The sequence below is a fragment of the Vidua chalybeata genome, chromosome 2 (genome assembly GCF_026979565.1).
Source record: "Vidua chalybeata isolate OUT-0048 chromosome 2, bVidCha1 merged haplotype, whole genome shotgun sequence".
NCBI lineage: Eukaryota > Metazoa > Chordata > Aves > Passeriformes > Viduidae > Vidua > Vidua chalybeata.
In genome coordinates, this window is record NC_071531.1 from 13,075,684 (window position 1) to 13,090,165 (window position 14,482).

The following is a 14,482-nucleotide window of genomic DNA, read 5'->3' on the forward strand; positions in this document are numbered from 1 at the left end:
GCAATGTCTATTAGCTGAAAGATAAGGGTGGCTTCTTACTACATATAAGGCCTGTCACTGGGGTAGTTTATATTATCTTTATAATTGGGATATATTGCTCTATAGAGCTTTGCTTTATAACAGAATGTTTATTTGATCTTCAGGCATTTCTTGGGCCTCTCTTGGCTAGGCACACTTGAGGACACAAAGTACCCATGTTGCTGGAAAATTTTAAATGCAAAAATTTATATGTAAGTTCAACAGTACTTTTTTTCTTGAGTGCTGTTTGTAGCTCCCAGTTTGAAAAGAACTCAATTCTTAAAATCAAAGTATATATACCAACTTGAATTATGCTAAGAACATGGTTTATCATAATAATGGCCTTCAAAAATGTGCTATTCAACAGAAATACTGGCCTACTCCAGACATTTCAAAAACATCAGCTTGCAAGTGTTGAAGAAACTTCCCAAGAAGGATGTACTCCATCTGTAAAAGTGCTGATTTCTGCAAAGAGAGATTTCCTCCCAAATCATATTTTATGTTTAGAGGACAATAAAACCCCCTTCTTTGACATACTTTTCCAGAGCCCTCACTATACACATCAAGAACAAGACGATACAAAATTATATTTTCAAGCCAACCCAAGTCTAAAATTCTTTTAGAGATGACTAATGCCAGTTTAAGACTGTGCCCATGACTGTGCAACCGTTTTCAGTAATATATACATAGAGATCTTATTTAACAATTCCCTAATTGAGAAAACTTCTCACAGGATAACAAGTGTAATGAAATCCAGTTTAGGGAGCTCCTACTGGAAACACAGGACCTAATTTTAACCACACTGGATTCAAACAACCCATAAAAATAAAGGCTACATCTTGCAATGACCTATTTGACTGTCTAGCTGTACTGCAAATTAGTTTCATTTACTGTTGCCTCTTTAAAATCCTTCAACATATTTGATCCTCAGAGCTCCCACCTGCATTTTCCATACCGAGAATTTTGGGATTGTTCTTTGTCAAATTCACTTCATGTATCTGTTCTGTTCCTTGATGTCTTTTTCTTATTTTGCACTAATGCTCTTACCTCACGTAGTTCAAAACAAGCATTTCTCATTTCCTTTACAGAATACAAAAAAGTCCACAAGGATCCCTGCGGCAACCTAATAAAATGTTACCTTAGTATTAAGATTTTTTTGGGCCCTTAATTACAGTACCAACACAGTGCCATGGATGTGGATGGGACAACTGGAAGTTCTCTACCTGTCTCTTAAGAATCAAAGACGAAATGAATAACCCACAGCCCTTTTCTTCCCCACGAAAGAGTTTACTTTATAATCGCTATGCTACAAAAAATCCTCAACAACTCAAATCCCCTCAAAGTGAAATGTAATTTTTTGAAGCATAATGCTGAATCACAAGTATTGTTTCTATAGTCAAGGGTAGAGGCACACAGACCAGTAACTGCAAGACATCCTGACATATGAATGTGTAATGTAAAGCTTTAGCATGGAGTATTAGGGATAAGGATTACCCTATACTGTGGCAATCTGTGGTTGTATCTTACCCTTCTTGATGCGGATGGTAGCAGGAAACGGAAAGCTATTTCCAAAGGATCTCTGAACAGTCTTTACTTAAGTAAAAGAAGTGTGAAGATGAGGGCTCCTGAAAACCCAGCAAGCCTATCACTTCTCAAGAATCTATCTCAATGATTGTATTTCCCCTCCAAAAAGCCATTAAGGGAACTGGAAGAAGGAAAACTAGAATGCACTAAAGGGAACTTACAGGAAAGATGAAGAGATAATATTTACAAGAGCATATAGTGACAGGAAAAGGGAAAATAGGTTCAAACTCAGAGGGCAGGTTTAGATTAGATATTAGGAAGAAATTCTTTACTGTGAGGTTGGTGAGGCACTGGCACAGGTTGCCCAGAGAAGTTGTGGATGCTCCATCCCTGGAAGTGTTCAAGGCCAGGTTGGGTAGCCAACCTGGTCTAGTGGAAGGTTCCCTGCCCATGGCAGTGAGGCTGGGGCTAGGTGATCTTAAGGTCCCTTCCAACCCAAACCATTCTATGATTCTATGCTGGAAGAGCTGATCAAAACCAGGACCTACATGAATGGGAGAGCTGCCAGACACCACAGGCTAAAGTGGGTCCTGGAGGCTCAGGCTGAAACAAAGCATATTTGTTGTCCCTATGGGTCAGTGCAGCATTAGTAGTCACTTGCAGGACAGACAACACATGTACCTAACAGAAGTCACTAACGTTAAATGCCTTAGCAGAACAAAAATTATACTTTTTGGTATTTGGTAGAAAATACTGACATGCTTATACGTTAATTGACTAAATACTGAAATAAAATGCATGTTTTGTCTAAATAGAAGCTCCTGACTGAATACTTCTCTTGCTCAAAATTTGCAAAACAACAGAAATAAAACAATAAACCAAAAGGAAGCAAAGTCTTCAGACTGTATTGAAAAGTTCAAAAAGGCTTTGAACTTACTTCATTGTAGTACTTACTTTGAAATTACTTCATTGTAATTTCTGAATTTTATCAGAGTTCCTGGGTTTTTTTTAAAAATTGGAAAAGATTTTTAATTTGTGTCCAGGTCACATTTATGGCTGCTTTCATCATTGTTGTACCTGAAATAGAGCTTAAACTGAGAAACAGCTGATAAATCTTTGGAGAATAGAAATGGAAAGTATAGAAATAGCCGTTTTAAACTTGCATCCAGACTTTCAGAAACTAAAACCTTCAAATTAGAACCTCTGTTTCTCTCTCTTTTTTGTTAGACTGTGTCATGAGAGGAACAACAAAGCTGGTGAAGGATCTGATGTGTGATTCCTCACCAGGAGCAGCTGAGGGAGCTGGGGGTGTTTAGCCTGGAGAAAAGGAGGCTCAGGGCAGACTTCATTGCTCTCTACAACTCCCTGACAGGAGGGTGCAGCCAGGTGAGGGTTGGCCTCTTCTCCCAGGTAAGCAGTGACAGGACAAGGGGAAATGGCCTCAAGTTGCACCACGGGAGGTTCAGGTTGAATGTCAGGAAAAAAGTCTTCATGGAAAGAGTGGTTAAACACTGGAATGGGATGCCCAAGGATGTGGTGGAGCCAACACCTCCAAGAGTGCTTAAAAAACATACGGCACTTTTTTCCAAACAAGAAGCTAGACTATAGATCTCAAATTAAGTAATACTCAAAATCACTGAATTAGTCTCAAGTTATCATGCCATTGCATTCATGATAACCAATTTCAAACCCATTAATTCCTGTACAATACAAAATTTAAGTATGAAATAGTCCACATCATGTTCCTTGTTACTATAGCTTAACATTATTCTTCAAAAACATGGCAGTTAATGCTCTAAGTATGTTAACTACATTGGTTTTGGTCACTCACCATTATTTTTCAATAACTACGTTTTAAACTACAGGCTCAGCTCTATCAAAAAAAAAAAGAAGAAAAAGTCCCTTTAATGCTTTTTTGCTCTCTGCCATGGCTAACAGAATCTCAAATTAAAATATTAATCTGACAAATGTGCTACTGTTAGTTTATAGAACATATATTGTCACATTAGAAATACAAAAAATATCATAACTAGCTAAATATTTTAATTACAAGTCTGTAGAATTCTATTAATGTCAAATATTATTTGTTTTTATAATATAAATAAACTAGCTTAGGCTGTCACTCATTTCTTTTTATTCATTTTTTGTTTTGTCTTACTGCATGCCTCTCTCACAAAGTGAAAAATGTCTATTTAAAGATAAATGGAAATACTACAGTATGTAACGTTTTCATGTCAAAACAATTACATTATTATATTCTGAGTTAAATAATATAAGATAGGAAAACATTTTGATATGCATTTAACAGTTGTAATCCTTGCAGGATCAACTTCTTCCAAACTTATTTCTGCCAGATGAAAACAAAGAGCTCCCTAACCTGACCAGCTGCCCCTTGTACCCATCTCTGTCCCCTCCCAGAACAGGGACAAGCCAGGACAAGAACATCCTTCTGTAATTTTTTTTGAAGGCTGAACCACGTTTTGGCCTGTCACAGATGACTAATCTGTTCTCAAAAGACAATCACATTAGACTAAAACATGAAATCTGGTAGTTGGATTGTCAGAATGAGATCAACATCAAAATACCTACAAAGGTCACAGAACGAGTGTGGCTTTGCTTACAGAGGGACTTGAAAACTGCAAGTGGAGGCTTTGCCCACAAGACAGAGAGGTATTTCTTTTCTAGAATATGTACTCCAAACACTGTCTTGTGCATTCTTTATTTTCAAGGCAGCTACACCCATGGCTTCAAGTGCTCAATTGCCCCTGCTCCTCCAGAAACACATCAGTTGGGATTGGTTGATACCACCACAATTTTCTGATGTAGAGATGGCAAAAATGTAATAATCCTTTATAGAAGGCAGTATTTTTTAAATTTAAATAAATCAAATTTAAGCTGCATTTAGACACTTCTTTGTCTTGTGCTGCATTCTTATACACATATCATGCACCGTTTTTGTGTCCCCTATGGAATAAAACAAAAATTTTCCATTATGCTATTCTCTACACGGCTTACTAGTCCCTAATAAAAAGAAGAGATTATCTCCATCCATTTCTTAGAAGAGAGCATAACTATATTTTCATAATGTATTTGATAGAAATCCTTTGTTTGTTGAGGATATAGAAAGATATTTCAAAAGAAATGTCTCCCGTGCAGTTATTATACTTCAGTGAGTATAATAATTAAGATAATTTTATTTGCAGCAATAATTTAAATCTTGGAGATTAAATAAGGCTCCTGTTTTCACAAATAATGACTCCACGTGTTTCTTTTAACGGTCCATATAATTTAAACAGGTTTGGAGACAATTTCTCTTTAGGACTCACATACTTAGGAGATGTGACTCGAGGTAATTACATTTAACATCAAGAAGATGACATATTCACATCAACTGCAAACCCAGGCCAAATTTGGGAGCTAAGAATAGCTTTTGGCAAGTATTCAATAAAACAGTTGCCTTACATAACAAGCACAGAAAAATTACACTCTGATACATGTGGAACACAGTATTAAGTCTTGAGTTGTTCCAAAGAAATTTCAGTATTTCAGTGCCCCCCTTTCTTCACGTTTCTTTTTCACCACTTCCCTTCTGACATAGCTTACAATTTTCTTCCTTATTATGAGTATCACAACTAGTGATCACTTTTTTAAAATGATCCCTTTCATATTAATTCTGCTTTCTGTCACTGAAAGTCTACTTCTTCTTGGTGATTTTAATACTGTGACATAATAAATAAATGCTTGCTGTCATAATGCATGTGAGAAAAAGCTTCGTATCTCTAATGCCATTTTGATACATCACAGTGTTAGAGAACAAAAAAAGACCACCAAATCTAACACTTTACAGTACTCTTTTCATTCAAACTACTAAAGGTAGCACATGATTTATTTAACATATAGAAAATACAGTAACTATCTTCTTTTAATACAACACCAAGACAAAAGAACCATTGATTGTCCTGAATATTAATTTTACTCTTCTATAACATGCAGTAAACTAGTTTTGGTTTCAAACTGCATGATTAGACAAATTTATAATCAAGAATGTGCAATAGTCAGTAATAAAACAACATACAGACATAAGTGCATATCAGTATAGGAAAACATTTTTTTTCAAAATCAGTTTTATGCAATAAAAGAAATCTTTGGACATGAGAAATCAACTGCACTCCCTTTATCTTTTGTGGAGTCAAGCTTTCACTCCACATATACATGGCCATAAACAAACTTTCTCAAGTCTCTTTACACCTGACACCAAACACCTGAACCAGACACCCTCAACCAGAATACAAACAAAGTCACAAAGGTGCTCACTCAAACCATGCAACCTCCTGGCTGTTCAGCTACAAAGTCTTTAAATTTAAAGACAGGAGGTATCAACAGCAAAAATTAAGAAGCTCTAAATTTGCAGGCAGCACAGTTGAGTTCTCCAACCTCATATCAAGGCAAGTCATAATTAAAGATGAGAAGCCCTTCCACAACCCTGACAAACTGTACTGCCCATGTAGAAGGGGAAAAAAGAGTGCTGGTGTGAAGTACAACACTGCACACCATCTTCAGTAGGTCACTGGTCTTTTAAATAATCTCTAGTGAACAAATAAGATTTCAGAAAGTTTTTAGTAGATAATTACACTTCCTGATTTTGTAATTAGTGGAACTACATGTAATTACATAATAATTATGACGGTAATTACGTAATTAAGATGTATAATTATGTAGTAAAAAACATTATGGAAATAAAAGCCATCAACTGTATAAGCACAATACATTTTTAAAAATAAATTCTGTATCATCTGTTTAAAGCTACCATTTTCCTCAAAATATCAAAGTGATTATAAGCCATCACTGGCAAGTTCTAAAATACATTTCTTATGAGACTTAAAAATCATACAGATAATTGTATCTTTTTAAAAATCTCTTTAAGCCTCAGCTTTACATTATCTTTCTGATGTCTAGGCAGACATATACTGAATGCACTTTACGGAGTTAAATTGTTTACATTTATATTTCCAATTTCTACTAAAATAATTTCTTTAGAAGTAGCACTGATGTCAGAATTTTGGTATCTAAAACACAGGAATTTGTAACTTTTTTTTAGCACCATCAGATCCATAAAACTTTTGAGTCTACTAAAAGGGAAAATATACTAGTCTTGCAGTTTTCTCTACAGAAAAGAGCAAACTGCTGTGAGAAGCTGTAGTCACTAAAACGCCGTCATTTCTGACTTGCAGTGAACAATAGCAGAACTGACCCCCATAAAAAAAAAAACCAAAAAAAAACCAACCAACCCACAAAACCCACAAAAAAAAAACAAACAAAAAAACCAACCCAACAAAAAAACAACAACAAAAAAAAAAAAAAAAAAAAAAAAAAACCAAAACCAACAACAACAAAAAAAACCCCCAAACTTTACTAAGGAGATGAAACCAGAAAGACAAAGGTCTCTATAATAAAAATGTCAGTGTTTCAGACAGAAAAGAAACTGAAGAAAAAACTGCTTTAGAAATATTTTCTGTTTAGAGAAACTCACAAGAGAACTGATAAAGGAGGAGGCAGATGACACCAGAGAGATGACACTACTGCATGGTTAGAGATGACAAGCTGACCTGCACCTATTCATACTTCAGTAAGAAAAAAATCCTGAAGTGCAAATGAGAAGATATTTTTCTTCACTTTTTTCCACATACAAAAAAAACCCATGGTCAAATAACCATTCCAAGTTATGAGGAGTCAGAAATTAGCCAAGCCACTACTTCATCCCATCTACAACATCAATACAATGTGCAAGGGAAAAAAGTCTTCATTAATCAAAACATCAAAACCCTTTTTTTAGTATCTGAACCACAGTAAATGCACTCCTCTCATGCCAAAGATTTTCCACACTGTAGACATATTACAACTGTTTTATCTCATTATTTCTAGTTCCTTCACAAGCAGAGAAAACAAGAGAGGTGTACCAACCCATTATATTTTATGCTCAGAGAAAGGGTTATAGAAATGTACAGTGTTAATGGGGTTTATTTAGATTTTGTAGGTTTAACAAAAAGACAACATGAACAGAAACAGAATGGAGAAAACATTACACTTAAGATCTTAAAAACGTCTAATACCAATAAGACAGGCATGATCATTAGGGGAGGATAACCTAAGATTTAAAGATAATCTAACTGGCCACATATTACATCAAAAGGCAAAAAATCCCTATTGCAAATAATTTTCAGTAGGTTTTGCTTTCCAAAAAAAGTTAGATTTAAAAACACTGAATAGTGACTCAAATGAAAAAAAAAAAAGTTCACAAGTCTTTCTCTTCAAAACAACACATTAAGGAAAAATGAACCAGTGCTTTTGGAGAAAGACTCAGATTAAATTCTTGAAATTTATTATTTTACAGTCTCTTCAAAACAACATGATTGGAAGACAAAGTACTTGACAGCAAATGTGCAGAGGAGCTTTTATCTGCTTGGATGTGGAGATCACTACAGTGAACTGAAGCCTTAGTGATGGTGCCTGGAGATGTGATGCCATCAGAAATATTTTGTTTATTGAAGTGCTCCTTCTGAAAAGAGACAGGCCAGGTTCCAGCAGCTGCCATCTTAAAAATAAATACGCACACACAGAGACACACCTAGGTAATTGATACAATCTCTCCTTATGGTCCACTGGAACACACATGTGGAAAACTGTATCCCCTTTCTTAACTATTGCAACAAGCACCTTGCTGTAGTCTTCTGTCTGTATATTGAGAAAAATGTGGCAAATTGTTCTGATTTACAAAAAGTCTTCCATTAAAAAAAAATCACTTCAGTCTGCTACTTGACACACCAACTTATGAACACACTGAGGAAAAACACTCACCACTGAACTGACAGGATTCACACAAATATTCAGAGCTGTTTTTTTTGTTGGGTTTTTTTTTTTTTTTTTTACATCTAGATCTAACAGCCCAGAAGAGTCTCTTTTTTCCCAATATAATTTAGCAGTTTATTCATCCATAAAGTAAACTAGGGATTTTTGATGTTTGCATGGAAAGGTGGAGTGAGGTGCACACAAGAAGCTGTAATAAAAGCATGAAAACATCCTTTGAATATGCATTTGGTTTTACAAAACCACAGCCTGTAAGTATATGATCAAAACAATTACATTCTATTTCCACAAAGTGGCATATACTTCGAAGATGTAGGTCTCCCTACTACAGAGGAATATTTAACTGCTTTTCCCAAAGTTATCTTCCTCCCATCCTCATTTTCTTCTGCTTATCCATTAAGAGGATATGAGACTTTTCAGAATCACACCTCCATGGGTTGTTAAATATATTCTGGGAAAGAATCCACCACAGCAGCTTTGCACTTTCTGTCTCTGAAATACTTAGAAGTCTTGCAAACAACATTTGTGACCTTCCCTCTCAGAGAAATGGGACAGTCAAAGGGCCGTAGCTTCCAGCACCTTTCTACAGTATGGAACAAACAAAAATCCTAAGACCAGGATCCTATTTCTCCAAACAGATCACAGCACCAGAAACAGGTTCAGTGATACTAATGCACTGTGAATAAGTAGATTACAGCATCCTTATCTTCTGTTTGATGTCAGATGATGTCAGGGGAAGCTGCACTGGAGACATCTGTGCAAGGCACACAAGTTGTAGTGACTTTATGGGGCCTCCATGTCTCTTTCATTTTACTGTATTAGAAGCAAAATGAAAACAGTAGTATCTTTGAATATTTAACAATACCAATGTTTGAATGGAATAATGAGATAAAGATTACTACACTCTATTTTGATCTCCTGATGACATAGGCATAAAAATACATTAGTGTCCATTCTGAAGTAAGGCACACAGAGAGAGCATACTTCTGTATTTGAACCTCAAATGTTCAAAATCACTGACAGTTGGCCTATCCTTTTTCATCTATATTAAGAGAGGATGCTACTACTTTGCTATTCCTGCTACTTTTTACTGTTCTGCTTGCTCACCTAAGTAGCAATGTCTGATTAAACCCACAGCCCTGCTTCAAAACCTATCAGAAAGTGCTGAAAACATGCTGAGTATGTTGCTACTCACAACAGAGTATTTTTTCCCTTTTCAGATTAAAAAAAAATTGAGAACAAACAACCCTTCTGTTATTACTGGTATCTTAAATTAGGGGTTTGGGCATAGCAATATTAAAAATTAAACTGTTTTTTAACCTAATACTAATTGTGCAACAGTTCCTAATTTAGAAAAACAGCCCAGAATCATTTTCAGAATTTCACTTTTTGTAGTATGACAACTAAGAACCTTGCACTGTATCACAATGTTAACCTATTAAATTGTATCATCATAACAGACCTTAAACTTCCAGATGAAAGGAAATGTTGGTTTGGAGGAGAAATACTAGTATTAATAATAGGACAAAAGACCCATAACTATATCATCCAAATATTCCTGAGTGGTATAATTGACAGCTTACTTTACCACTACTGAAAAAATATCACATAGACTGGTCAGCTTATTCTTGATTCTTACAAGAAAAAGAAGGAACAATAATTATCTAATGATTACAGTAGATCCCAAATAAAACCTGAATGATGCTGTAACCACCACACTGGTATAAATAAGCAGAAGAAGAGTCTGTAAAACATACTAATTAATCCTTTTGCTGTATTCCTCTGTGGTAGGCCTGACCTACTGGAGATCTAGGAAAAAAAAAAAAAAAACAAACAAAAAAACCAACCAACCAACAAAACCAACAACCAAACACACAGAGAAGTGGAACTCTCCTGCTGTTCCTCCACAAAACAGGCTAGCAGTTGAAAGAGACTTACAGCATTGCATGTTTTAAATATGTAAAACTCTCTAAGAGAACAGTGTATTGCTCATCATGCACAGAATAAGCTTCAGAAAGCAAAGTTCACCTCAATACCAAGACCAGCTCTCTACAGTAAGTACAGTGAAAACACCAAACACCACAAGAAATTGCGTGTACAACTTGCCAAGTTGTAGAACCTGCATTGCCAGAGGATTTTTAAATTTAGCCCATCTGTAAAAAGTAGGCTGTGGTATTGATCCTCTAGCAGGGAAAGGAAGCAGCTTTGATATCTTTTTGAACTCCCACTGATTTCACAATTATTATTTTAGATTTCATTTCAACAAATAGTATGGGTCTTCAGTACAAGTAGCTGAACAAACAAAACCTGCTCTCTAATTAAGATTCTGTATTTTGAAGAGGCAAGAAGAGAAAATGCAAGTGAACTAGTAGCAAAACCTCAAGGCTCTGAATGAGATAAGGCATTAATTCCTTCAAACTACAGTGGAAAACAGATTTATATCTTCAATCTCTAGCCATCAAAACTTTTTTTCTTTTTAAAGAACAACATTCCAAAATAAATAACAACTAAAGCTGCTAACAGGATTAAACAGAATCTACAAAAAAGAAGAAGTGGTGTTTAAAAATTCAGGAAAAATGGCAATAAGAGGTAGAAACAACAAAGTCCATTCATTTTGGGCTTCAAGAAACAATGACCAAAACAAAGCAAAAAATCTCCCCAAACCAAAATCAAAACAAGACTCAAGCAGTGGTTTAGTCACATAAAAATAGGAAACTGAAAATACCAAAGACATACAAAATGTACATTTACATTTTGCCACCATTTTTGATAAAGGCACTGATCACACATCAAGGACAAAATGGCTTGTGAATGAGGGCATGGAAACAAAATCTTTTTTGTTACAAGGGAAAATAAACAGTAGCTTCATGTTATAAAGGGGAGTTCACTAGATTTCCATTTCAGACCTACAACAAAAATTGCATTTGAAAATTATTTAATCCTACACAGTTTAACATGAAGTGTATCACATCAGTAAAATATGTTACAAGAAAACAGAGGACACTGGTATCTGTAAAATAAAAAGGTGGCACAAATAGCCATGGATAATTATTGTCAAATTCTGCAGATACTGTAGAAAGACATCTTCCTCCCAAAAGAAATCTGAAAATGGGACAGAATTATACATAGGTTTCCCACATCCACATAGCCAATTGCTTTGAAGAGAACCAATTGTTAAAGGAAAATTAAAAGATTTAATTTATCTGCCCTTGGTTCCTGCTGCAACACCAAGACTGAAATCACTGGCTTGCTGAAGAAGATAATAGAATAATTTTCAAACAGCTACGAAAAAGAGAAAAATACACCATGCTGAAAGGTTAACTTTCCAAGAGAAAGAAGTCCTACTAGAATTCTTACAATTCCTTAAGAATTACTCTGAAAACTAATTTTATTGAACTTAGCGGTCAGGGTCCAAGAAACATTTTCCCATTAAAGCAGAAGGTGGTAAATTACGTGGATTCACAAGCCACCATAATATTTTTCAGAGACAATTTATTAACCTTGAAGTCTAATATTACAAATGAGATTAAGCAGTCAAAAATTAATGAAACCAGGGAAATTAAGTAAAAATGAGATACGAATATACCCAAGATTCTGGAATGACAGGAGGAAAAGAAACCCTCTCAAACCTCAGAAGGTTTTTCTACCATTACTTCTGTACAAGCTGATGATATGGATGTAGGTGGCTCAAGAAAGCACTAGAAGATGTAATTCCAGCAAATATACAGACCCAGTGTACAAGACACTGAGAGAGAGATATTCTATGAAATACTACATAATTTCTAGATTTTCATACTCCAAAGATTAATTCAACCTAGAAAAGACTGCACACAAAGGTGCTAAGAGGAAGACTCATACAACAGAGACCAATTCTTCTTAAAAAAAGCTAAGAGTGTCTCCACTTTAGTTGCAAAACAAAACAGAGATGTCATCACTGTTTCCAAAAGCATAGCAGAGAACAACAGGGAAGTCAAACAAATAAACTTTTACTGAAAGGCCATAAAATAGCCACAAACAAGTTAGAATATGAAAATTATAGTGAATTTTTAGTCATCACAGATCGATAGGCTGAAACACACTTTGGAACTGCAGCAAAAGGAGAACCACCACTCACAGGTTTCCTAATGAAGTTCCAGAGACTTGCAGTCCTGAAAAATGCAGTGGAATGCTGTAGCAGGGGATTGGATGTGACCACCCATGAAGTGATCTCTACTGATGATTTCTACTCTTATGCCCTTATACTGGGTGACAGATCTACACACAGTTTGGTTTCAGCCACCAGCACCATCCCCTCCATAGCATTCCTTCAATACATCTCCAGAGATGTATTAGACTAACATGGCTACACGCTGTGACCTCCTTGGATGTACAAAGCCACTGTGAAATGCAAGCATCAGAGTGAGTTCACTGACTTAGAGTGATTAGGAGAGCAAGAAGAAACATAAGCACAAGAGGCCGAAAGCAGCCTGTTTGCTTATTTGAGCAGTTTTAGCTATTTCCATACGTGGCTTATCAAAATAACATTTAGAAAGACTGAGTTTTATTTAATCTCTTATTATCACCCAGTAACTTAACTGCAGGGCAGGGCAGGGGTGGGGATGATTTTGACAGCAGAGCAGCCATCAGAACACAGACAGTCCCAACAGCAGCACCTTTTCCGCACAGGCAGCTCCAGATCCACAGAGGACACAGCCCAGTGCTCTCTGTGGTGGGACCCAAACATGTCTTTTTTTCAGAATTCCAAGCATTAGCTGACTCTCAGAAACGTTCTTCTCAGCTTGAGAATCACTTAGCTGCACAAAACCCATTGATCCATTACAGCTTAGAAATGTTTTAGTTCAATGGCAAATGGGAGAAGACAAAAAAATATTCCTAAGATCAGGTTAATTTGTATTTTATTTAAGAGAGGTTTGCAGATAATTTTTGCATTACTGCTTTTCTTGTGCCCTCATTTTTCTCCCTGATAAAAAGTGTCTCTTCAACACTAACAGTTGAATGTAAGTTTTAATTATGTACATATTTTAATTAATCTATTTACTGAAGGTAACATGTCCTTCAAGCAAAGAGATTTCTCTAAGTGTGCAACATGGAAGAAAAGCACATTTTCCAAAACACAGTCACTTCAAGAGCAGAAAGGGGGCATGTAACACATTGTTAAAGTGGTGAACTCTGACAGAACACATTCCCCCCTTTACAGGGGATTCTTTTCTTAAATTTATACTTTCTTCTATTTTATTATATAGATTACAGCCTCATAGTTCAGATTTGAAGAGTATAGTAGGTTTAGTGTCTAGCATGCAAATTGCTACTAAACCATAGTTAACTAATTAAAAATTTAAACATACCTTTATCTTCCTCAGAAATCACTTTATCCATCGCATAGTCCACATCAAAAATGTATCGGTAGAAGCAGAGCTGAGTGTACAGGGCCTTATCAGAATACTGTAATGTAAGAGACAGCAATTAACAACTCAACCCAAAAGTGTGTCTCTTGCACCCATTTCTAAGTCCACTATAAAAAAGTGATTATTTCTATTTGGTTTTCTTCCAACAGTTTATATGTTCTTTCATGTCAGTTTTTGGAATTATTATTAGTATTATGCTACAAAGTATCCTTATTATACCTCTACACTTTCCTCACAATTTACACCAAGCTCTTAATGAATCAATTAAACTTATTAAGTTCTTACAGAAACTTAAAATACATTTATCCATTCTTATAGATACACATACCACAATGATGCCTTAGCAAGAAAATGGAAATCATGAGAATGACGAGACAAAGGAATAATTTTGGTGCTTTAGTATATTGTACAATACAATGAACTAAGAAAAAAAATTAATGCCTATTTTTTTATGAGTACAAGTGGTTGTCTGTATTCCCTTCCTCTCACTCCAACTGTGGTTCCATAATTTGGGAATGTCTCACCCAAATAAGAACAAGTGCATATTCACCTTTACAGCTACATCATCACCTTGCTGTACACATCTGTGAAAGCTACTGCATGTTAGTAATCACACATGTAGTTCAAAAATCTGCAGATGTGTACCTGTAGAATATGATACTCAATTAAAT

The 14,482-nt window shown here is 35.5% G+C and overlaps 1 protein-coding gene across 1 annotated transcript in view; it reads right to left on the bottom strand.

Annotated features, from left to right (window-relative positions):
* Nucleotides 1-14,482, bottom strand: part of POLA1 (DNA polymerase alpha 1, catalytic subunit) — a 183,966-nt gene that overhangs the window by 27,566 nt on the left and 141,918 nt on the right. Inside the window, 1 exon segment of the mRNA XM_053935948.1 lies at nucleotides 13,752-13,848. Coding sequence (XP_053791923.1) covers nucleotides 13,752-13,848 — 97 coding nt within the window.